Consider the following 25249-nt stretch of genomic DNA (forward strand, 5'->3'; position numbering starts at 1 on the left):
ACCAGAACCACATATGATAAAGCGGGTCAAAATTCATAATAATCTCTAGGCCTCGGAAAAACTAAACATTAAAAGCGCCAGAACTGGGGACACTAAAGTATTTGTTTCTGTATCCAAAGGATCTAAAAAGTAATACAACTAAAAAAAGTGTTCAGAAAATTTAAGGAATATTAAAATATCTAAATGAATTACACATAATTACTTGTTATCCAAAACAGTATACTTTCGAAAAGAACTACTTCTCTCCTTCATAAGATATATTTAATAAGCAGTATTTAAGCTACAAAGTCCCTAGAGTTATCTCTAATTATCTTTATCTATTAAATCTTCACTAAATGGAACACAAGTTGTAGTCATTGACTCGAGGAATCTGTAACGTATCCTAGAAGTAGTTGTATTTTCTACTACTGCAAAGTAAGCTAGCCTAGAATAGTGTGAAATATTTGAGGCTGCCGTGTCTTTTAGTATATTATCCGCCCATTCACTAAAAAAAAATTGTAATTATGAAAAAGGTCAGGACACATAAGAATGTTTGGTTTGATGGTAACTATAGAAGAAACTTACCATCTGCTTATATCCGGATATCCCGTACCCTTATACTTGCTATGTAGCTGCTCTAATTGAGCATGTATTCCAGATCTATCTTCCATTGATTTTAAAGAGTAACCGTATTTAATATTTAAAATATCGATAATGGATACTCCAATGCCGGTGTAAGGTATTCAATTACTGTCTCCATTTTGCGCGCAAAATTTTGGAGAGTGTAGCAAGGTATTGATTAGTGTCAGAAAATGACTTTTTCGGGAAGGAAGACTATTTTATCATCCTCTTGGGCACACTATAGGAAGTTTACGAAGTTATACAGTGGTGGGGATGTTGTATATTGTCAGAGTTCAGGAATTCTATTAACATTATGTGATGGATGTATCTTGGCATCGGATATATGTAAGAGTCCTTTTGTTTTGGGTAGTATAGGCCCATATAATGATATTTATATGACTACAGAACATGCAGAGGAGGTTAGTTTTTTTGCTTGTAATGATTTAGATAATTCTACAATAGTGACTATTGGTGCTAGAGGGATTTTTAGATCCTGGTCTATGGATGTCAGTACTGTAGAATTATCAGAGGAAAAAAAGGTGAAATTCTCATTTATAAGATCATGGAGATCTGTACAGAAGTTTATTAATAAGATTTGTTTTGATAAAACAGGTCAATACATTGCTTGTGGCAGCAGTGATGGAAGTATTAAAGTATATGATTCTACTGGTGGTTTTGTAACTCATTCATTTACATGTCACGAATCTGCAATTTCAAATTTAAAATTTCACTCCTCTCGTTGGCTTTTATTCTCGAGTTGTATTAATGGAGTGATTGGAATCCATGATTTAACTATAAATAGAACAATATTAAGGAGTGAAGATCAACACTTTGGTGTTATTAATTCTATCGAGTTGATTAATACTGTAGCAGGTAGCCTGGGAGGTTTAGTTACAGCTGGCTCTGATAATATAATTAATATATGGGATCTTGATCAGCTAAAAGATTCAGGAACTTTAGGGATTTTATCTTCAAATCCAGAATCAGCCCCAAAAAAGAAAAAATCTAAAAAGAGCTCAGAATATAGTAAATTAATACCAATTAAACAGATACATTCATCAGAAACTGTTTTTTCTATTCTATGTTGTAATACTAACCTAATAGCAGACTATAAAGACTATAAATGTCCTTGGGTAATTATTACTGGCAATGAGAAGACAGGACTAACAATTTGGGATCCTGTTTCTGGGGAAACTCTAGGAATTTTGAAGTGCAATGATTATGGGTGCACCGAAAGTATAGTATCCAACATATTTATGTGTAGGGATCAAGATTTTGGTATTAGTAGTAATACAAATAAAAGAGATTTTCTTATTTTAACTATGGAAGATCGTAGAATTGTTGTTTTAAATTTTCCGGATTTTACCTTATATACTATTGTATTAGGGGAAACTCCTGATATTATTCAGGCAAAGTTTTTGATTAATAAGGATGAACAAGAAAGTGATACAAATGAAGTAAAAGAGAATGGCTTTAGAAATACAGAAGGGGAAAGTGAAAAGGAATATCAACAAGATGAACTAGTCTATAGTAATTCATCTAATATGATAGAAGAGAATTTGCAACTAAGATGTATTATTTTAAACAGCACGGAAGTACCAACTATCATGTCATTAACTGAGCCTCCATTTAAGACAATTTCATTATTAGGGCATACTTCTACTGTATTATCTACAGATGTGTCAGAATGCTGCAGATTTATAGCTACATCTAGCAAAGATGAGACTATAAGAATATGGGATACTAAAGATGGTTTCTGTTTACTAACTTTATCGGGACATACAGATACAATATCCAGCGTTGCCTTTCAGAGAAAGAAATTTATAAAAGGTCCTAATAGTAAATTTTTTGTATTTTCAGGATCTAGGGACAAAACATTAAAATCATGGAATATAGGACCAGAATTAACAAAGGTTTTATCATATAGAGAGAGGCAAAATTTGCATATATCCAATGTTAAAGTGAAAGAACAAGGATATGAAGTTAAAAATATAATGGTAGAATACAATGTAATAGCACATAATAAAGATATAAATCACATTTGTATATCTCACAATAACAAAATTATAGCGACATGTTCAGAAGATAAAACTATTAAACTGTGGTCATTTCCTGATATAGAACTCATTGGAACATGTAAAGGGCATCTTAGAGGAGTCTGGCAATGTTCATTTTCTCCAATTGACAAGGTTATTGCATCTGCATCTGCTGATGGGACCACAAAATTATGGAATATAGACAATTTTATGTGTATTAAAACTTTTCAAGGGCATGATAGTCCTGTACTTCAAGTCTCATTTCTTCAAAATGGTCTGCAACTAGTTTCAAGTGGAGATGACGGACTTGTAAAACTATGGAATATTAGTACTAGTGAATGTATAGCCACATTTTCAGGTCATAAAGACAAAATATGGACTTTAGATATATTTACAACTCCTCAATACTCTTTTATGTTAACTGGTGGAGCTGATTCCCAAATTATATTGTGGGAGGATATTACATCAAAGGTTGAAGAACAAAAGAAACTTACTGAATCTCTAAAGAATGAAAAGATAACACAAGTGGATGTTTTAATTAAACAGAATAATTTGATTGAAGCTTTGAATTTGGCCCTTGATCTTAATCTTCAACTAAAAACTTTTCAAGCTCTTGAAAAGATCTTGCAACCTAAATTTAATAATTTCTTTTCTAGTAAAAGTTTAGATGGAAGTTATAATTTAAGCAATTACCAAGATAAAATTGAATTAGCTAGGATTGAACAAATAGAATATATAGGGGGTTTAAAAGAGTGGTTTAGGCAACTATCAGTCAATCAAATAGCTATCATACTTAAATTTACGTTAGAGTGGGTCACAATTCCAAAAACTGTTTGGTTAGCCAATACTGTAATGATTTTTATTCTTTGCACTATAAATCCATCTGTCTTATATAAAGTTGAAGGATTTACACAAATATCAGCTGCATTTAGAGCATATAATGAAAAGTATAAATCTCGATGGTTGAGTTTAGATCAGAAGGCTTATTTGTTGGATTATTTATTTTTACCTAATCAGTTTACTAACAATTCCATCATAAACAAAGATATTAATAAAGACAGTTCAGAATTAACAAGTGGAATACAAAGTGCTTTTGAAACGACCTTAAATATTTTATTTAATAATGATCAGGGATAAATGGATTACTAATAAAACTCTATTATAGATACTTTATCAAGTTTCTAAAGAGCCTGATAATTGTCTACAGTTGCACCACTGTTATTTCTATTTAAGAATGGGACTAACTTCTTGATAATCTAAATATAAAAGATAATATAGAATTAATTTGGTATATTTTTCATTATTTAAAAGGTTATAGTATAAATTAATAAGTATACTTTCTTATCAAAAAGTCCAACAAAATATAGTAAAGCTTACCTTTGCTATTTGAAATATTATTGTAGCTGTTATAATTCCTCCTAGGAACCATATTACAGATATATTTGGGCTACTAATAAAGTTTGTTGATAACCTTGTTTTTAAAGGAATACTCTTATATTCTGAGTTATTCTGTCTTATTTGTGACAAATTTCCTAGAGATAAGTCTGTACTATTTAATCCTTCACTAGCTGATTTAACTAAACGATTATTTATTTGATTTACAAAATTTGTTTCCTTAAAAAATTTTGGAACCTAAAAAAAAGATTATATATGAAGATTCTCTTTTTATCATAATAAATAAAATTAGCAGTCTTTATTAATGACACAATCATTAAGAATATTAATATACAACTACTAATATTATACTGTATTTCAAAACTTACTGGACATAGTTCTTGATATTGGCAACCATTTAGATTATGTGTAATAACTTTTCCATTGTACAAAAGTCTCATAAAATAAGGGAGGTTCTTATCAAGTTGATATGATTCTTTATTACCATGATGATATTCATCTGTATATATATCAGGATCTATGTTAAGAGTTTCATTTTGGCTACCTCTATAAAGTTCAATAATAAAAGAAGATGCATATGGAGGCCATTTTTTATCCCATACTTTTATTGCTGCCATTGTTGGAATAATGGTAGTATCATGGCCTGACCATAATATAAATTTTGGGACCCAAGTTTTCTTTTCTGGATATATTTTTAAAGAATCAAGCTCATCACAAATTACTCCAAGCATATATTCTATTGAATTATTATCTACATATAATTTTTTGCACTTATTTCTTAGGTATTCAGTATTATCTCTCTTTATTTCATGATCAATAATTGCTTTTATTAGGTAGTCCCTAATATCATGCAGAAGTCTAGCCATCTCTGACTTTGATAACTTTGAGTTATCCCAACTATAAATAGTTGCAAGTTCTTCTTCTATTGCATGAATAGTCCTATTTAATAAATTATCTTGAAGGAATCCTAAGGGTAATCTATTGCTATTACCCGTACATATACTAGTCATAATGCAATCCATTATGTCACCAGGCCATAGATCTTCTAAATGGGGTGTTTTAACTAGTAAAGCCAACTCTTTATATAGGGATTGATGTTTTACTATTTGATCATAGTACTCTTTTGAATGCAAAGCTGAACGGAGATCTTCTGTAATATTTTCTGCATTGGCATTAGCAAATAAGTAATCAGACTGCATATCCATCATATGTAAAGGAAATCTTTGATATAGATCAAATGTTTCATTTTCACCAACAACTTGTTCAATTAGGCTAGTAATAAGGGCTGCTGCAGATAATGTTGTTCTTTGCATATCTGAAGATCTTACAAAAATTTCCTTAGAAAAATCTGGGTTGTTTCTTAACTTTAAATTTCTCTCTAGTTCTAGTGGTTTTCCAACTACTAAAGATTCTTTAGAATTTGTGGGAAAATATGCATTTGCAATCAATTGACCATTTATTCTTTGCTGCAAATATCCCTCAAGTAATAGTTGCCCCATTTGGCATGTTCCATTTAAATTATTTTCTGATTGTCTGATATCATAATGTTTAGAAAATTCTAATGTTTTAGTTTTATTATACAAGTCATGAGCTGATGCTTGGACTGTTGCAACTAAGTCATCACAGTTCCATGATTGACTCATCCCTTCCCAGCATTTATGGAGCCTTGTTGGAGTTCTTGCCCCATGACGAATTATAGTTTGTACTTGTAATAATTCAATTTCTGGTCCATACTTTTTCATAGTTGATGGTTTAAGTACTGGAATTTTACGTGTATTCTCAAATTGGCTTAAGTCACTACATAATGGAAAGTATTCAGGGCATAGTCCTTTACTTTCGCAATCATACTTTGAAGTATAATATCGTGATTCCAACTGTTTAATTTTAAAAAATATATCTTGATACTTTAAATAATCCCAATTCAAATGATCTAAACATAATATAGGGTATAAATTAATAATCACAATTAAAGATATAAAAGTAAATTTCTTTAGCATAATTTTAATAAAGTTTTTTAGAGTCAATTCAATTAGCATCTATATTCTATTATATATTTACAAATATTTACTACTATTCATTAGATAGTCATATCGCTATAGTTACTTCTTGATGCACTCTTTGTAACACTAATATCGCAAACACGATGAAAATTATGCGTTATTTCGAGTTACACATCAAAGGAAAAAAAAACCTAAGCAGATTCAGATATATATGATTTATATAAATAGTAAATTATCTTTGATAATTCCTTTATTAGCACAGTTTTATCAAAATATAAAATTTCATAAATAAGTATAACTATTAAGGTGAAATTTGCTTATATTACTCTAAAATTTTAAGGGAAAAAGATACCTATTTCTCAAATAAAAACTTATTTACTTGCAAATATTTGTATATATAATTTTATCGTTGCACCACTCTTGAAAATATTATCTTTCAATAGCTATTATTATCATTAATTTTTTTTTGTTTCACCTTTCCTATAATATATATATATAGGGGTTGTAAACTTTAAATCTTGGAAAAATTCTAAATGCTTCTAGACCAATAAATTATGTGGAATTTACATGTAATTTGCTGATTTAGGCGCCAATTTTTTATAACTTTATTTTACAAAATCTCGGAATTATACTGCTTTAATACTATCTCAAAATAATGTAGAAGTATTGACAATTGTTAGGATAACCTATTATACTGTAACATAATGGATTTTATTAAGTTGATAAATCATGGTATTTTAACAATTTCTTCGTGATTATTGACCTAAAGTAAATATACTTTAAAAAAAGTACTGAAAATATTCAACTGTACATTTAGTTACTAATAATTTAATAATAATCTTAGATATATCATATATCCTTATTTTCTCTTATAGATTATTGGATTAACCACATATTATTCATAAATTCAAAAAGGTAATAGATTCTGATAATCTTTAAATTTGAGAAATGAGGATAAATTTAAAAAATAAAACTTACAAACTTAAATTATATTACAAAAATTGTAGAAATAATCTATAATCATTCATTAGTATCTCTTCACTATAAATAAACTAATAAATTTCAAAAAGTAGACCTATTAAATTATAATCTTCAGTTTCCCCGATAAAGATACTTAGATACAATAATAAAAAGCATTTAAATTTTCTAAATTTGAAGAAAATTACTTATTAGAAGGTATTATAAATGTTCACTCTTTAGCATTTGATATATTTATTCTTAAAGTCAAAGGGGGACGGTATGGTACACGAGCTGAGTTAACTTTTATGTTAACTGTGTCAACTTCTGAAACTGGGTCTCTTATTGATAATTTCTGAACTTGTTCAGGTTCAAAAATATCTTTATTTCTATGCTTGCTAGATGAATCCTGATCATCTATATCCTCTGATTCATCCTCTCTTGATCTCTTAGTTGAAGGTGTTGTTGATTGTTGGGATGAATTTAAATTTGTAGTTTGTCCCATTTTAGGGATAGAACTATTATTGTTAGAATTAGTAGTAGACCCAAAATTTCCAACTACTTCAGATGTTATATTTTCTACTGTTATTGTTTTAATAGTTCCTTTAGAATTAAGTACTTTTGTATTATTTTGTTCTCTAAGAACCTTTGGGAGATCTTTAAATCTTAAATGTTTTACTTTAAGATCTATAGAATCCTTATAAATTTCTACTTCATTCCAATTCATTATGAAACCAACAAAATCTAAAATAGCCCCTCTCAAATCTACAACTGGAGTTATCCCAGTAGATTTTCCATTATTATTACCACTAGTAGTACATAAAACTAATCCTATATACATACACTGGGCAAACTGAAAACCATCTTTTTGGTTATCTGATTCTTGTATAACTTTGGGCCATGGTCTAACTTGAAGTCCTTTAAATGTTTCTAGTTTTCTAACCAAAAATCGGATTTTACTTTCAATCCATCCTGTCCATTTCTGGAATGCTTGTTCACTATTTGCCAGCATTTTTACTTGTATAAAATGTTTATGATTTTCAAAAAACATATAAGGGCTCCATAAATCACTCCATTGTGCTCTTTCATTTTCTATTTCTTTCACTAATTCAGATCCACGCTGTAATTCTTCTGTAATAACTCGAAGTGTAGTTTGCGTCACATTATGTGTAGAATTCATAGAAGGAAATGCTGGTGTTATAATAGGCATTAAATGAGCTCTATCTTGTGGATTTGTATTTGGATTCCAAACTCTAAACCCCATAAGACCTGGACTATTTTTTGGGACCTCTTTAATTTCGCACAATATAACTGGGTTTTTCCATTGCCAAGCTTTATATACATAAAAAAATCGGTTTATAATTTGATTGGGAGCTGAGTTTGGATATAATTGACAAATTCTAGCTGTTAAAATTGCCCATGATATACCACCCAGATAACCTAAAACATTACTATAAATACCTCTTGATTTACTCCAATGTTTAACAAATCGTAGAGCTGTCCTAAATGATTCTTTATTAGGGACTAATTGAAGAATCATATCATTTACTCTACATCCATTCAGTGATCTAGCTGTCTTCTCATCTACATTTCTCAAAAGATCATCATCTAAAGTATTTAAATCACTAGGAATACGTGATAAGTTTAAACACGCAAATAATAGATCCATTTCAATTCCATAATATACCATTTTAATAATTGGAGTATAAGCATCTGGTACAGGTTGAATCTTTGTTATATGAATATCCTGTTGTAATTTTGCTAAGAAAAAAGTAAAAAAGGAATCTCGAGTTATATGCCTTGGAACTATACATAGTGTATCAATATCTGATCCTGCAGCTACAACACCTAAACGATAAGAACCAAATGTATATATACCTCCTCCAGCTGTTAATGACTCTTCTTCACTCATACTATGCTCTAAACTTGCTTCATAGATCCATTCACGGACCATTTTATTTAATGATGCTAAAATTTGTTCGCGTTTTTTCATCCCTTCAACTGTCTCATATAAATTCTCACTTCTCATAGCAATAATTAGCTGTTCTGTCAGTTTATAGTCTTGAGGAGTGGGTAAAGATTCAGATATTGGAGGTGTTACACCCCATTGCTTCTTCGCTGCTATTACTATACCCTTTGAAATTTCCTGATTTACTAAGTCCATAGGTGACTCCATTATAAAAATTAGTAAAGTGCAATAGTCGCCTTCAATGCGACTATCGCTGTATATTCAAAATTAACAATATAAAAGGCTTAGCCTGTAAAGAAAAGCAATTAGCTACAGTTCTCTCAAATCAGGAAAAAAATTACATATACCGCCTATATTTTTTAGATACCGCCTGTTTATTTTATTATTAGGTTTTGGTACTCATTTTGTAATTCATGAACTTCTTTATTTTCCTTTTTTTTTTTTTCTTTGGAAATCCAAGTATAAATGAGTAAATTAAATCAGTTCTTTGAAAAAAAGAAACATAAAACAAAAGTTTTAGCAGAATTAGAGATTAAAGATGAACCATTAGTAGCTGGGTTACCCGTGAGTTCTTCAACAATTCCAATTTCTACTACCGAAAATAATATTAATACAGATGATTGGACTTTAAATACTGAAATAAAAGATACAATATCATCTTCTATAATAAGTTCAGGTATATCAAATGCCACTGATACTTCATCAAGGAAAAGTGGAGGTATTCATATGGTTGTTGGAGTTAAGACTTCAAAACCTGACTTTGATTCAAATATATGGAAATCAAAGTTAAATGAGACAAAGGTTTATTCAGCAAATAATAATTCAGATATAAATAGTAATAAGGAGTTAAATGAAAAGAATGATGAATCCAATAAGGTTAAGGAATCTTTGAAATATAATATAAGAGCAAGGCTAGCTGCTAAGGGGCAAAAGGTTGAACTCTCAAATCCTCAAGAAATAATTAGAGCAATGCCTACTATAGCAGCAGCAGTTGCAACAACCCAAAAGTTTAACCAAGCTAATCAACAATATTCTGGTGATAGAGAAGTTAATAGAAAACATGAAGTATTTGGTCAAGGGCAATCATCAACTATAGGATTAAATAGTTCTGAACGTTCTAAAAATAATGAATATATTGAAGAAGAAAAAGAATTGAAGAATAGTGAGCGAGATAATAAGAAAGATGACAGTGTAGAGATTTTAAAGAGTTTGAGAGAATGTAATAAATTTTATTATAATCCAGATGTTGCCTTGATATGCTCAATAAATATTGAAGAAAGTCGACAAAAATATACTTCTTTGTTGAAAAATATTTAGTTAAGCTTTTAGGTACTTTTAAAGGAAATTAATTTTTATTTCAAAATATGTTTAGAATTTTTACTGTTAACTTTTTTTTTTTTTAGATCTAGACTCTGCACCCGTAATTTAGCGGTTTGTGGCATCTTTTACTCCATATATTCTTAAGCGTGGATTTCGTTACTATATATTATATTGGTACCTATTGGATTTTCTTTAGGAATTAGGTTTTAATATTTAATTGGAGATGATTATAACACTATTTATTTAATGAAATTCATAATAATACCAGAAAATATCTATAAGAAATTTGAATGTAGACAAACTTACAGTTACTCAGATCTTTATACTAAGAATTGGCATCCTTTGCTAAAAAAAAGTTTATTTACAGGAAAAATTAAAAGTTACAAATATAGTGACAAAATTATTCCATTACTAGCTAGTAATGTTAGATTTAAGATTGTAAACTCTGAGGAACAAGCTTTTTCAATAACGGGGATCTCATCCTATAAGGATATAATACTATGTGGGAGTACAAATGGCACAATAAATATGTATAATTTAAGGTCAATGGACAATATTCGTCAATTAAATGCTGGTAAAGGGCCAACAATGAAATTTCCTTTAGGATATGTTTTAACAAGAAGAGAAAAAGAAAGAGTCTCTAAAGGGAAAAAATTTACTTTAAATCCTATATGTACAATAGACCCTGGTTTTAAAAAATGTCATAGAGGTGTAATTTCATCTATTGAATTGAGCCCATTAGATGGTCAACTATTTGTAACTACTGGTTGGGATGGAAATGTTAAAGTATGGGATACGATTGAATCAACATGCGTATTTGATACTAAATCTAATTTAAAAATATATTTTTCTAGTATTCAACCTATATTAACAAGTATAATAGGTACTGCATTACAAGATGGTAGCGTGAGGATTTTAGATTTACGTAGTGGTGGCCAATATACTCATTCACTACATATTGATTCTAAAACAACGAGATTACCTGATGATAATATTAAATCCCCAATTTATTATCTATCATGGAAGCCCGATTCAGAATATATTTTAGCAACAGCCTCTCAAGATGGGTATATTCGTTTATGGGATATGAGATTTACACAGCAGCCATACTTATATTGTAATCAAAATTTACCAGATTGGGATTATATTCAACAGACAGGATATATGACTCCATTATTAATGAAAAATCAAATGGATAGCTTTGGTGAATTGAAAAATCAGTTAAATTTAAATGATATACAAGAGGATACCTCAAGTTATAACAATGCAAATTTTCCAAAGATAAATAATTTAACTAAAGTGGAAGAGGAATTTTTATATAATAAAAAAAAACTAAATAAGGAATTATATGAGAATAATTCAAGTAAATCTTTATATTTAAAAAATAGATCAAAACAAATTCAATATGATTTAGCAGAATATGATAATCATCCAGTTTTTGGTATAAATAGTCCATCTACATTTGGTCGCGGACATGAATGTGGTATTACTTGTTGTTCGTTTATATATAATGGGAGATATTTAATATCATCTGATCAAGATGGAACAATAAAATTATGGAATGCTCAAAATGGAAAAAACTGTTATGTTCCATTTGATAGATTTGATTTGAACAGTTCGTGGAGTAATTATAATACTAATAATAGTGGAAATTACAATAATAAATTATTAAAATATTTTAGACGTTTTTCTATTGAGGATATAACAAATCAAAATTTATTTCATCCAAATGGAAATGATATTGGAGTATGGAATATCAGAACAGGAAGATGTATTGAACGTTTATCTGCTCATATATCTGCGATGTGTGTTACTGTTATACATTGGAGTTCATATAAACAAAGAATTTTTTCTGGTGGACAGGATGGAAAAATAATGTTGTGGACAGTTTGAGAATTATATTTCACTTTAAGAAAAGTGAATAAAGCTTATTTTTTGTATTTTGTGGATCAGTTACAGTATGACCAATTACTCTAGGATCATTAAATATTTCCCAATCATTACCTCCTTGTGAAGTCTTATCTCCAAAGAAGTGAATTTCACTGAAAATATCTTCAATATGATTTAGGCAGTATCTCTTATCCCACCCCTGAAATATAAAATAGTTATTTTTTCATCATTAACTTTTATTCAGTTAAGGAGTTAATTTATCTCTTTTCATTTTATTTATTTATTTAACTATATTAACATTACTAATGATATATAATCAAGCCAATTTATATTTATTATATTATAATTCCAATGTTTAAGTATTTAATCTCTAGTTCTATATTTGTACTTACCTCTGGAAATATATCAATCGATATTTGTCCACCAATTGAACATTTTAATCTAAGATCCTTGAAAGTTTCCATTATTGATTCTACAAATTTCTTTCTAATTTCATACTTTTTATCAAAATTAAAGAATTCAAGCCTTTCCTGATATGTACAATTTCTACCTATTGGGGATATATTAATCATTCCAGATCTATATTCAATAAATGTACCTCGTTTAATTGGAATATCAAGATCAGCAATATAGTGCAAACAAAAATTTATTAGCTTCTTAAGTGAGTCTTCACCAATAACAGATGCAATATTCTGGCAACTAAATAATTCTCCATGCTTGTATGCAACTATTCCATTTTCTGCAAATAGATAATCACAACATTCAAAAGCTAAAAAAAGAATTTAGTATTAAACATATTAAGGATAACATACTTTTAGATAACACACCTTTGTTTTTTAGTTGCTGTTGTATTTTAATGTAGTCTGAACCACTAACTATCCCTATACATAAGTTATTTTTAGCTTTTATTAGAGTAGTTATCATATCGTCCGATATTTCTCTTCTAGGTAAAGTTAAAGTCCCATCCAGGTCAAATAATGCTAAAATCTTTGTCTTTTCCATAACTCCAAATTTGTTATAGGTAGAGGATAGTTAAGAGTAAAGGAAAAGATTCTATAATTACTTTTTTCTTTTGTTTTTTTAAAAAAAAAAACATGTATATACCGCTTAGGCGGTATTATCACCCCACAAAATCTAATGTATTATCCAACAGTGGACTGGAATATATCCCTTCTTTTTCTTCCTTAATACTGATCTTCTACATAGTTAGAATTAAAATATATGTAAGAGGCTATGTTAAGACTTGAGAAATCAGAAAATGCTCACGAGAAAGTGAGGATTTATGCAGACCATATAAAAGTATTAACAAACTTTTTTGAAGACTTTGAATCTTGTGTAGCTCATAAAGAATATGGATTAATTGATTCTTCATGTAATATGTGGGGAAATAAAAAGTATAAAAGACAACTACAGATGATATCAAATAAATGTAGTAAAGTATTAAGTTTGGAAATTGATGATTTATTAAGTTATAGTCCATTTCAAGAAAAGGGGGAATATTCTGATATAATTCCTTCTATATTGACAAATACAAGGAGGTATATACAATTAATATATATAGCAGCGGATAAATGTATGCCACCACCATCTGATATATCATTATCTACTTTAAAGATTGAAGATTTAAGCGAAGATAAGAGATCAGAATCTATGCAAGCATGCAATGTCCCTCCTTATTTAAGATGCTCCTATGAAATTTACATAATACCAAATCTTAAAATGCCGATAACACCACTACGTCAGGTTAGAGCAGATTTTGTTGGTGGTTATGTTAGGATGGAATGTATTGTAATCAGAGTAGCTAATGTAAAACCAAGGATACAAGTTGTAAGTTATACTTGTGAAATATGTGGAGCAAATATCTGGCAGGCAGTAGAAGGTCCAAGTTATATGCCACTTTTTGACTGTCAATCAACTACTTGTAAAAATAATAAGAGAACGGGTAATTTAAGGTGTAATATAAAAGAATGTAAATTTATTAAATATCAAGAAGTCCGAGTTCAAGAACCTGCAGATCAAGTACCAACTGGTAATGTACCGAGAACTATTAAAGTTGTTGTATTAGGTGAAAATACAAGGCGTTTATTACCTGGTATGTATGTAACATTATCTGGAATATTTCTTCCTGTAGTGAAAGAAGGTTTCCAAGCTTTGAAATCTGGTCTAACTGCTGATACATATTTAGAAGCTCACCATATATATCAATCTATAAGTAGTAAATGTATAAATCTTACTGAAGATGAAGAAAAATTCCTTGGATTACTAGAAGAAAGTAGTAAGAAGTCAAATGATGGATTAAATATTCCTGAAATAGATAAAATTAGTAATACAGCTACAAATTCTGGTATATCATTAAGAATATCTAGATTATACTCAGATTTATATACTAGATTAGCTAATAGTATTGCTCCTGAAATATTTGGTATGTTAGATGTTAAGAAAGGATTACTATTACAACTTGTTGGAGGTGTTACCAATCTTGTAAAGGATGGAATGAAAATTAGAGGGAATATTCATATATTACTGATGGGAGATCCGGGAGTAGCTAAAAGCCAACTTTTAACTCAAATTACTAAGATTGCACCTAGAGCTATTTATGCTACTGGTAAAGGTAGTAGTGGTGTTGGATTAACTGCTTCTGTTATTAGAGATCAGGTGACATCAGAAATTACTTTGGAGGGTGGTGCTTTAGTTCTAGCAGACAATGGCTTGTGTTGTATAGATGAATTTGATAAAATGGATGAGTCAGATAGAACTGCTATTCATGAAGTAATGGAACAGCAAACTGTTTCAATTGCTAAAGCTGGTATAACTACAACTTTAAATGCTCGTTCATCTGTATTAGCAGCTGCAAATCCAGTTTCTGGTCGTTATGATCCAAAAAAATCTCCAGTGGCAAATATGAACTTACCAGATTCATTATTATCACGTTTTGATCTTCAATTTTTACTTCTTGATATTCCCGATAAAGATAAAGATTTAATGTTAGCTTATCATGTTTTACATGTTCATCAGTATGATAAAGCTCCAGGTAAAAAAGTATTTAATAAATCTCTTACTCCTAATCAGGATGGGATTAGAAAAGGAAGGGCAAAAGTAAGAAGACGCTTAAATGATAATGAAGATAATAAACAGGATGATGATGAGCGACCATTTTCAACATCTTTTATGCGTGCATTTATTGAAAAGGCTCGAAAATATGAGCCATTGATTCCAAGTGAATTAGTACCAGAGATAGTAGAACACTATGTAGAAATGAGAAAGCAGGAGAGTCTTGAACAATCAAAAGATGACTGGAGGAGATCATATACTACACCAAGAGCATTACTTGGAATACTTCGTCTTTCACAAGCATTAGCTCGTCTTAGATTTAGTAATATTGTTGAGAGATATGACTTTGAGGAAGCTACAAGACTTATGATAGAAAGTAAAAGAAGTGTAACAAAACCAGGTGATAATAGCTCAAATAATATAAATAAAAATAGGAAAAGTGATTTTAGAGATCAAATAATTGAAATTATTAGAGATTTGCATCAAAAACAAGCTAATAAAAACCTAAATCGTAAGGATGAACTAATACAATTAAATATTTCTGATATTGAAAGTAATGTTATTCATCGTGGATTATTAAAAAAACAGATGGAACTTGTTATTGATGAATATATTGAACTTGGAGTTTTATATAAAAGTCCTAATGGACAATATATTGCTTTTGTTACTGATACCTCTTTATAATTGGATATTTTGACACTTAAATTAATATAAAATTCAAGGTAAAAATAAAATTTCTCTAATATTTATTATACTAGATTTCTTTTTAAGTTATATTCTAATAGTATATATTTATATATATCTTCTTTTTTCCTATTTTTATCTAATACTTAAATTATGATTTGTTCTATTATCTTATTATTAGTACTTATTTAGTTATTAAATAATAGCAATATATATTTCCTGATATAATATTATATATTCTAAATAATAGATTATATAATAATTTTAATGCAAAATTAGTAAATATTATCACTATTCAATTTGTGTATAAAATCCAATATCCTCATTATATATATTCATATAATTGTAAGTTGCTGATTGTTTATCACTACTAAATAATTGTCTTTGATTATTATTATTTAACGTTGTTGTAAATATACTTTTACGATTCCAAAATCCATGCATTATAATACAACAAGGTAATAATTCAGTAAAACCATATAAAATAGTATACCATACTGGTTCTGAAATAAAAAAAGGAATACTATTAATAATATTAAAATTACCAAGTATATAATATAATCCAATTATAAAAAAACATAATGGACAAATATATGTTAAAAGTTTAATTTTTTTTTTTAAATCCTTCATTGTACTTGATACATATACACATCCATCAATAAGAGTATTTGAATAAGTCATTTTATCAACTCCTGTAAATTTTATTAAACTTGATGAATTTTGACTTGAAAAATTATTAGAACTATTATTATTAGAATATTTATCAATTATGTAACTTGGAGTAAATAATTCCTCTCTGTATGATTTTGATAATAAGTTTTTTTGCAAGTTTATATGTAAATCTTGCCGTTTATCTAATTGATTAATTAAACACAATCCATAATATAACCAAAGTATAGAAACAATAATATATAATATTCCAAAAAAAAAATTTGAATTATTTCTATAGTAACTAATTGAATTATTTGTATATTCAATTAAAAGTAATATAGATAATAAAATATAGATTATTATATTTATTAGTATAATTAATGTTAATATTGGAATATTTGTTGTATATCTTGAACGAATATATACAGAACTCCATAGTCCAATTATTACTGAATATGATGAAAGAAATAGTGCACTAGTTAGATAATTAAAAAAATTTAGTAATGATATTTTAATTGATAGATGATTTGAATTTATTGAAGGTGTAAAATATAAGATACATTGTAATATAATAAAAATAAATCTCAATAAAAGTGCAGCTGAAAATATATTAAGAAAATATGGACGAGTTTTAGTACCACTTGTTGCAAATAGAGTTATTGTATTCCATTGGATTGTTGAAATTGCTTGAATTATTGCTAATGTACATAATGCAAAATATCCTAAACCCAAAACACACAGTGATAATATTCCAATATTTATTGAGTAGTTTACTGGATTTAATAATGCACTATTTGTTATCGATTGCATCCTAACCAAGTCTTAAGCATCTATTACATGAGTGCATAGCTTTTATTTAAAATATTTTGAGCGCTAACCAAATGCATCAAATAAAAATACCTCGATATTAATATATTGCTAATATTTCATCTAATATTATATTAACTTATATAGATTGGAATCCTCCCACAGCAGTTGGCCATACTACATTGAATATACCGGATCCCATCCGAACTCCGAAGTCAAGCGGTGTAGGGCCCGGTTAGTACTAGGGTGGGGGACCACCTGGGAAGACCTGGGTGCTAACTGCCATTATCAACAAATATCTCTTTTACATACTTTAGGTATCTATAGTAATCTCAGTTATATTAACTATTTTTAAATTTTACATTCCAATTTCTTTTTACTTTTAATATATATATACATATATATATAGTATTATGATACTTCCAAAATTATATTATCACATAATATTAAATATTAAGATCTATTTTAATTCCACCCTTATTTATTTATAAGTTTATTGTAAAGAATTTCTAAAATACAATGATCAAAATTAATATAATCGTGTATAATCTGTAGATACCTATATATCGGTATCTACATATAAGAGATGCATGCATATACAAATAAAAAAAAAATATTATTTTATTAAAATAATAGAAATTTATAGCTAATTTTTTTTTTTTCTATATAAAAAATATTAAATTCTCATGTATAATAAAAAAATATAAAATGATAATAACATCAATGGGAATATCTTTGATAGTATCTCTTTATTACTTTTGATTTAATTAATTTTATTCCATGTTAATAAAATTTAATTTATAATATAACTTGTAACAAGAGGTGCTACATCAGCAATCGGCCATACTACATTGAATATACCGGATCCCATCCGAACTCCGAAGTCAAGCGGTGTAAGGCCCGGTTAGTACTAGGGTGGGGGACCACCTGGGAAGACCTGGGTGCCGATTGCCCTCTCCTTTTCCTATTAGGTCCTCTTTTTTAGGCGGTAAAGCACCACATGCAATACTTTTATTTTAATATTGCATACAATCTTATCTACAGTTATTTTTTTCTGTTATTAATTAAAACTTCTTATTAATCAATATTTCTATATTAGAGGAGAACTCCTATTTTTTTTTCTTTTCAATAAAGTATAAAGTACGTATAAAGTGTTGTATGTAAGTCCATTTTATTAAATTATTATCAATAATAATATACTCAGTAATATTATATTAATAAGTATAAAAATAAAAGCCTTATATATTAAAAGTATATTAGAAATTATTAGTCTACTTTTAAATATAATATTGATAATAAATATCTACAAATACAATTTGATATATAAAAATAAAGATTTTGAAGTATATTAATAATAGAATGAGGGAAAGGAAGAGCACTATGAGGCCGGTAATATATTTGTGTGTGTATATAGGGCGGGTTAGTTTTGATACTATTTACCCTTATAATTCACTAGATATTGGGAAAAATTACATATAGTTAGAAATTATAATTTTAGATAATTTATATGAAGTAGAATAATATTATTATTTAATAAATGTCAGTTTATTAATTTATATAGTAAATAGTAGCTAATTGTTGATTATAGTAACTCAACATATGCTACAGGACATTTAGAACCAATTAATAGGTTAAGTTTAATTCAAATATTTACTTTCTTTTTTTCTTTTTTGAAGAGAAGGAAAGTAGAGACTTAAACTTGTGTTATAGTTTTATATTTAGAACTTAATTAGAGAAGATGTCTATTATGATGAAGATTTATTTCATTTTTATATTCAATATAAATAGGTGTGGAGAAAATTTGGCGGATCTTGTCAATACAAATTCTTTTTTGAACTTCTAGAAATATATAGAAGGTTTAAATATTTTATATATTAAACAAAAAGAATGTCAAATACTTATTTAAATAGTGCTGGAGATATATCTAAAAAAAATGTTTCATCTTTAAAAGATGCATATGGAGAATTAACAGCATTATTTTTAGAATCACAAGAAGCATATTATAGTGAATGGGATAGAGCTGAAACACCACAGAATATATGGTCTAAAGTCCAATCATTAAAAGAAAATTTTTTATTTCTATTACTTTTAAATGGGTTAGATTTTGAAGAATATGCCAAAAATAAAGATATTGACTGGTCAAAATTAAATGAAATGATGACTTGTGCAGAATTAACAAGAGAATACCCAGTAACATTACCTGATATGAGTGAAATTTATAATTTGACAAATAATTTTTCACCAAAATGGGGTAATAATACTTGTAAAAAATATAATAAAAAGATAGTTTCTAATGTGAATAATATAGAGAATCAAGATAATATAACAAAATCTAATAAATTTGAAATGGATACTAAACAATGGAAATATATTTGTTATGAAACAATTTTATTATGTTGTTATTTAATAAAATATAAGATAGATGAATTAAGATATTATAGGAATAAAATAGAAGAGGAGAAGATAAAGAAAGATATTATAGAGAGAAGTTGTACAAGAAGTAATTCAAATATTATTAGAAGAAATATTGGTACAATACGAGATAATGAAAATGAAGCAGTAAATTTTAAAAAAATAAGATCAAAATCACGAATAAATCAGAATTATTACTTAATAACAAAAAAATATAATGAATTTAATGATATGTATAAAGCTTTATTAATATTTTTAGATTTAGCTAGAACAAGATTTGAAATAAATCAAGATATACATAATTTATTGGAAAGATTTACAATAGAAAGTGATTGTTATAATATGGGTTCACATATTATGATAAATCCATTAGATATAAGATTCAGAATTTCTTTATTAATAGGAAGTTGGAATATAGGCGATTGTGAAGAAACAAAAATATGTACTTGGAATAATGGTAAATTAAGAATACGTCCTGGGGGAGCTCCTAGAATTCGTCCATTATCTGGTGAATCTAAAAGAATGATAGATAATGAAGAATTTAAGAATTGGTTATTTAGACAGATCAATTTAATTTATTCAAATGTAGCTTTTAAATTACAAAGAATTTTGATATTTATTCCACCTGGATGGATTCAATATATTCCTAGTGATATTGATTTATTAGATATGGTAAAATATCGTGATAAATATTGGACAAGTAAAATATATAATTTGAATAATAATCAACATCATCTTCAATTTATGAATTCAAATGTAATAAAGTATTTGGGTACAAATCCACAGAAGATATTTGAATATTGTTTAGAATCTATTTCAATATTAAATAATTTAAGGATAAAAATTGAGAGAGATGAATGGGGTGATTTAGCATATTTAAAAAGTAAAAAGAATATAAATAAAAGAAATGAAAAGGTTGGTAAAGAATTATTGATAAGATTAATGAAATTAATGTCAGCTATGGAGAGATTAGATTTTGCTATTAGAAGGGATATTGTTAATTATTCTATAACAAATAATAAATTATCATCTACTTTTCAATTAAATTTTGCATCAATTTGTACATTAAATAATGAAGTAAAAGATAATGGAGTAATTTATGAGGAGTATAGATATATATCAAAAAAAAGTAATAATTCTTTAGAATCAGATCAAAATGAATTAATGAATTATAATGAGAATATTGATAATATTAGGTCTTTTAAATCAATTGCAAAATTATCAAGTTATTGGATGTTAGAAATACCAATTTTACATGTTATTATATATAATTTGATGAATATTAATACAATTGATATAGATCAAAAAAATTCTAAATCTGGAATTGAGAATTGTATAAATTTTGAATATAATGACAAGAATACAAATAAAGGAGAATTAAATAAAGATTTAAATGAAAATGATTTAACTAGATACGATGGTATTCATTTATACTCACCTTTTATAACTCGTTGTGTATTATTTATATCATATTTATTACAAAATGGAACAATTGGTGATGATTTAGATATTGAATATTTAAATTCATTATATTCAGGATTATCTTATACTAATAATGAAATTGATAGTGAAAATATTTCTACTAAAGTAAATTATTTAACAAAAACAGGAGTGATGCCAATAAGTATAGATACATATGCATTATATTGTGCATCAAACATATGGAATAATTATTATAATAGTAATTATAATAAATTAAATGGAAGATTTATAAAGAAGGATTTTAATCAAGGGTTAAATAATGGTATAGCTACATCAGGACATAGTAATAATAATTTAAAAAGAATATTTCAAGTTATAAGATTATTATTAACTAATTTTACAAAATTTTTAGAATATCCTACAATTGAAGGGGTATTATTAGAATGTAAACCTTTATTAGAAGCTAGTCCATTATTATCACTACAGATGCCACAATTGGATTTACCATTTCATGTACCACAACAAAATTTAATAACAAGTAAACAATTATCAAGATCAAGTTCACATATATTAAAAATGAATAATCAACCTTTAAATAGTACTGTAACATCAGTAATATCAATGAATAGTTTTTCTATGAGTGAATATTCATATTCAAATTTAGGATTTTCTGGTGAGAAAATAAAAAGTGAATCTCTATTAGAATCTCAAATTGATTGTAACAATTTAAATATATCTGGAACTACTAATGAAGATATAATTAATAAATTTTGTCAACAAAAAAATAGTTGCTATATTATAGAAAAGTCAACATTTTGGAATATGTATTTAAGTCGTATAAAAAGAACTGATACTATTAATTTACTTTGGAAAGATAAAGATTGGCTTGTTTCATATGATGAATTATCTAATACAAATATTGATTTACAAGATTTATGGAAAATATTTGGAATTTCTTTATCAAGTTCTTCACGTTATGAAAGATTATATACTGATATAATAATGAGACGTTTATATACTCTTAAATTTCGTATTGAATTGCTTGAGTGTTGTCAAGATTTCTTTATTTTGGGTAATTCTAATATTTTAAAAGAGTTACTTTATATTATAAGAAAACTTAATACATATATAATATTAAATAATATTAATCCAAAAAAAGAATTAAGTGATAATAAGATGTCTCAGTTATATAATAAAATAAAATTATCCAATAATAATAAGAAGATATATGGGATAGAATCTGGTTTAGTAGGATTAAATTCATTTTCATCTTATAAAACATATTGGAATTTATACTGTAGTTTTTGCGTTTCAAAGTCAAATGAATTAATGATACAGAAATTATTTGATATTCCAATGCAGATGTTAAAATTACCAGCTACACATAGAAATGAGCTTAAATTAAGGATTAATAAGAATAACTCAGAAATTGAAGAAGAAGAGCGTATAAGATTAGAGAAATTAGCAAAGGAAGAGATACAAAGTTGTATAGATACATTTATATCATCATTTAAATATTTAGATGATATATATATACTTGAAACAATTACTTGCTGGAGTAAAGTATGGCTAGATTACGGTAATATTTCTGTTAAAGATTATGTTAAAGTTATTATTGAAAAATTATTAATTTATATTCCAAATTATATTGAAGAACTGATAAAAACAGAATATTGGGACTTAAATATAATTCCATCTAAGCAATTTCAAGAATTTTTGTCATATCTATTTATTATTGATAAATATATATATATACTTAAGAACTGGCTAGAATTCAATTTAGGTGCTGATATTTTATTCCAAGATTTACAATATATTAATAAGGATAATATTTTTAAAAAATTTGGAATTGAACCTTCATATTATATAAGAAAAGACTCAGTAGCTGATAAAGATGAAGCTTTTAATCATTTAAATCAAATAAATTATATGAATTTTTCATTAAATAATACTAACGAGAATGTATCTACTACTATAAAAAATTTTAATAAAATTCCATTGACAAGTAATAATTTAAAATACTCTCATTTTTTATCTATTTTTATAACTCCTAGTTTAATTGAAATGATTCAATCTAAATTAAGTATTTTATTATCTTTAATACAACAGGCTGGAAATAATAATAAAGATTCATTGTCTACTTCACTTTGGGTATCTGGAATTAACATCCCTAGTATATATATGTCTCCTATTATTATAGATATTGGTACTATAATAAATACTGGAATAGATTCTATACTTGAATGGGTTAAATTACCAATAGAGGACTCATCAATGATATTATTATCACCAATATTATCATTTTTTAGAGATGCATCTAATTTTGTGATAAAGTCTTTAATTGAACAAAATCAATACTTAGAATTATCTGATATTAAAGATTATTCAATTGAGAATTTACATTATTTAAGCTCTAATTATAAAGTTGGTAACTATTCATTTAATAATAAACATTTTTCGGAGAGAAGAAAGTTGAGAATAGAATATTACAATGAGAAATATACTTTAAATAATAATAATAATGACAATGATAATAATAATATTATGAGTCCTAAAAGTATAGATGATTTAGAAATTAATGATTTAAAAAATACTGCGTTAGGATCTTCTCTTGCAATGAAATTCAATAAAAATGGATTACTCTATCAATTATTGTTGAATTGTATAAAGTTATCAACTTCTGGAAGAAATTTAGATAGTAATCTCATTTCTTCTAATATATATTCTTTATCACCTAAACAATCAACATATAATAATGGATTCAAAGTTCAATTTGTAATTTCAATCAGAGTACTAGTATCTTTACATACACTCTTTTTTTTTAAAAATTTGTTAATTGATACATCTCAAAAAGTTAGAAATATCTTTTTTAATAAAACTAATATACTGAACTTATCAAATTTAATAAATACAAATTTCATTGAGAATATCCGGAAAATTTTAGAGTATTTACGTCAGTATGGTGCTATGGATATAGATGAAAATAAAATTTTGTCATCTAATAATGAAGATTTAAATACATTAATTTTAACTGGAATAGATAATGATATTTCAAATATTTATGAGTATTCAAATGAAGAACAAAAAAAAAGTGAAAGTGAGAATATATCTTTGAACTTAAGTGGATCCAACGAAAATATTGAATCTAAGAAGTCACCATCTATAGCTAATAAAAAAAATTCAAATCCAAGTGACCTTGAATCTATGCTTAATAATATTATTAATGAATGTGTATCAAATATAGACAAGTTAGCATTTGAAATATTTGATCTATTTAGTATAAGTGTTTTGTATGGACAAATGGCAACTGAGATCTTTTTAGATACTTATTCTGAATATCCAAATATAGCAGGAAATAGCGTGTCAGCATGTATAGATAATACAACAGGTCTAGAAAATTTAATTCCAAGGATTAAAAGAGAATTCGATTCTTTTGTAGCAGAATGTCCAAATAATGATGAATGGAAAAAGAAATTTAATTCTATTTGGCTCAATAACCTATATTTATCTTGGTTGATACATATTGTGGAGTTATCTAAACAAGGGTTAAATTCTCGCAGGCTAACAGGAAGTGATATATTATTATTTGAAAATGATCTAGAATCTTTGGATAATTTACGTCGGTCATATAGAATTTCAGATATCTTTGATATCAACAATGATGATGAAATCTTATATAGTTATAAACGAGATTCATCTCAATTATCTGATGGGAATTTAAAGAATTCCTATATACGTCTTAATGATTTTATCCTCAAATTTCTTACAAAACTAGTAAAAAACCCCAATATGTTACATGAATATATAAGAGAACCTAAGAATGAGAAAATGAAATCTTTAAATTCCTCTATTTGTTCATTTTCAAATGTTAAAAAAGTATCTGTAATTAAAGCGAAAACGGCTGTTAATGTGGCTGACCGTGTTGTATCAAATATAGTAAAAGGTACAACTCCAACAAGGATTAAAAATTTAATATCCCAGTCTATATACGGAAGATAAGATGAAAATTAAATAATATTGAAATAAAACTGAAATGTAAATATTTGCATAAAGTA

The 25249-nt window shown here is 27.1% G+C and overlaps 10 protein-coding genes across 10 annotated transcripts, besides 26 other annotated features; 5 read left to right on the top strand and 5 right to left on the bottom strand.

The window, feature by feature from the left end:
• Nucleotides 1–303: 303 nt before the first annotated feature.
• Nucleotides 304–650, bottom strand: CMU_019020 (splicing factor 3B subunit 10, putative; the record flags this gene model as incomplete). The annotated part of the gene is made up of 2 exons (XM_002140458.1): nucleotides 304–484; nucleotides 565–650. 2 exons carry the CDS (start codon nucleotides 648–650, stop codon nucleotides 304–306), a joined length of 267 nt encoding a protein of 88 aa, XP_002140494.1.
• Nucleotides 651–791: 141 nt separating this feature from the next.
• Nucleotides 792–3773, top strand: CMU_019030 (uncharacterized protein; the record flags this gene model as incomplete). Its single annotated transcript, XM_002140459.1, has 1 exon — nucleotides 792–3773. One exon carries the CDS (start codon nucleotides 792–794, stop codon nucleotides 3771–3773), a length of 2982 nt encoding a protein of 993 aa, XP_002140495.1.
• Nucleotides 3741–3761: a sequence feature (AT_rich).
• A 44-nt stretch (nucleotides 3774–3817) lies between the features above and the next one.
• Nucleotides 3818–6028, bottom strand: CMU_019040 (histidine acid phosphatase; the record flags this gene model as incomplete). Its single annotated transcript, XM_002140460.1, has 3 exons — nucleotides 3818–3892; nucleotides 4014–4268; nucleotides 4400–6028. The coding sequence occupies 3 exons, from the start codon at nucleotides 6026–6028 to the stop codon at nucleotides 3818–3820; spliced, it is 1959 nt and encodes a 652-aa protein (XP_002140496.1).
• A 957-nt stretch (nucleotides 6029–6985) lies between these two features.
• Nucleotides 6986–7034: a sequence feature (AT_rich).
• Nucleotides 7035–7220: 186 nt separating this feature from the next.
• CMU_019050 (poly(A) polymerase protein, putative) lies at nucleotides 7221–9164 on the bottom strand (the record flags this gene model as incomplete). Its single annotated transcript, XM_002140461.1, has 1 exon — nucleotides 7221–9164. One exon carries the CDS (start codon nucleotides 9162–9164, stop codon nucleotides 7221–7223), a length of 1944 nt encoding a protein of 647 aa, XP_002140497.1.
• A 258-nt stretch (nucleotides 9165–9422) lies between these two features.
• On the top strand, nucleotides 9423–10274 carry CMU_019060 (uncharacterized protein; the record flags this gene model as incomplete). Its single annotated transcript, XM_002140462.1, has 1 exon — nucleotides 9423–10274. One exon carries the CDS (start codon nucleotides 9423–9425, stop codon nucleotides 10272–10274), a length of 852 nt encoding a protein of 283 aa, XP_002140498.1.
• Nucleotides 10275–10523: 249 nt separating this feature from the next.
• Nucleotides 10524–12170, top strand: CMU_019070 (uncharacterized protein; the record flags this gene model as incomplete). The annotated part of the gene is made up of 1 exon (XM_002140463.1): nucleotides 10524–12170. One exon carries the CDS (start codon nucleotides 10524–10526, stop codon nucleotides 12168–12170), a length of 1647 nt encoding a protein of 548 aa, XP_002140499.1.
• Nucleotides 11587–11617: a sequence feature (AT_rich).
• Nucleotides 11934–11958: a sequence feature (AT_rich).
• A 10-nt stretch (nucleotides 12171–12180) lies between the features above and the next one.
• CMU_019080 (eukaryotic phosphomannomutase family protein) lies at nucleotides 12181–13169 on the bottom strand (the record flags this gene model as incomplete). Its single annotated transcript, XM_002140464.1, has 3 exons — nucleotides 12181–12366; nucleotides 12560–12936; nucleotides 12995–13169. 3 exons carry the CDS (start codon nucleotides 13167–13169, stop codon nucleotides 12181–12183), a joined length of 738 nt encoding a protein of 245 aa, XP_002140500.1.
• Nucleotides 12437–12464: a sequence feature (AT_rich).
• Nucleotides 12491–12515: a sequence feature (AT_rich).
• Nucleotides 13170–13400: 231 nt separating the features above from the next.
• Nucleotides 13401–15902, top strand: CMU_019090 (DNA replication licencing factor MCM7, putative; the record flags this gene model as incomplete). Its single annotated transcript, XM_002140465.1, has 1 exon — nucleotides 13401–15902. One exon carries the CDS (start codon nucleotides 13401–13403, stop codon nucleotides 15900–15902), a length of 2502 nt encoding a protein of 833 aa, XP_002140501.1.
• Nucleotides 15903–15918: 16 nt separating this feature from the next.
• Nucleotides 15919–16171: a sequence feature (AT_rich).
• Nucleotides 16172–16193: 22 nt separating this feature from the next.
• Nucleotides 16194–17363, bottom strand: CMU_019100 (uncharacterized protein; the record flags this gene model as incomplete). The annotated part of the gene is made up of 1 exon (XM_002140466.1): nucleotides 16194–17363. One exon carries the CDS (start codon nucleotides 17361–17363, stop codon nucleotides 16194–16196), a length of 1170 nt encoding a protein of 389 aa, XP_002140502.1.
• Nucleotides 16490–16525: a sequence feature (AT_rich).
• Nucleotides 16806–16944: a sequence feature (AT_rich).
• A 382-nt stretch (nucleotides 17364–17745) lies between the features above and the next one.
• Nucleotides 17746–17768: a microsatellite.
• Nucleotides 17769–17960: 192 nt separating this feature from the next.
• Nucleotides 17961–18078: a sequence feature (AT_rich).
• Nucleotides 18079–18121: 43 nt separating this feature from the next.
• Nucleotides 18122–18169: a sequence feature (AT_rich).
• A 359-nt stretch (nucleotides 18170–18528) lies between these two features.
• Nucleotides 18529–18717: a sequence feature (AT_rich).
• A 126-nt stretch (nucleotides 18718–18843) lies between these two features.
• Nucleotides 18844–18899: a sequence feature (AT_rich).
• A 318-nt stretch (nucleotides 18900–19217) lies between these two features.
• Nucleotides 19218–19239: a sequence feature (AT_rich).
• An 8-nt stretch (nucleotides 19240–19247) lies between these two features.
• On the top strand, nucleotides 19248–25193 carry CMU_019110 (uncharacterized protein; the record flags this gene model as incomplete). The annotated part of the gene is made up of 1 exon (XM_002140467.1): nucleotides 19248–25193. The coding sequence occupies one exon, from the start codon at nucleotides 19248–19250 to the stop codon at nucleotides 25191–25193; it is 5946 nt and encodes a 1981-aa protein (XP_002140503.1).
• Nucleotides 19765–19836: a microsatellite.
• Nucleotides 21438–21473: a sequence feature (AT_rich).
• Nucleotides 21539–21605: a sequence feature (AT_rich).
• Nucleotides 22294–22343: a sequence feature (AT_rich).
• Nucleotides 22380–22401: a sequence feature (AT_rich).
• Nucleotides 22804–22832: a sequence feature (AT_rich).
• Nucleotides 22921–22949: a sequence feature (AT_rich).
• Nucleotides 23005–23039: a sequence feature (AT_rich).
• Nucleotides 23096–23145: a sequence feature (AT_rich).
• Nucleotides 23168–23189: a sequence feature (AT_rich).
• Nucleotides 23703–23736: a microsatellite.
• Nucleotides 25194–25249: the final 56 nt, after the last annotated feature.

Source organism: Cryptosporidium muris, genomic scaffold (genome assembly GCF_000006515.1).
Source record: "Cryptosporidium muris RN66 scf_1106632373407 genomic scaffold, whole genome shotgun sequence".
NCBI classification, from domain to species: Eukaryota; Apicomplexa; class Conoidasida; order Eucoccidiorida; family Cryptosporidiidae; genus Cryptosporidium; species Cryptosporidium muris.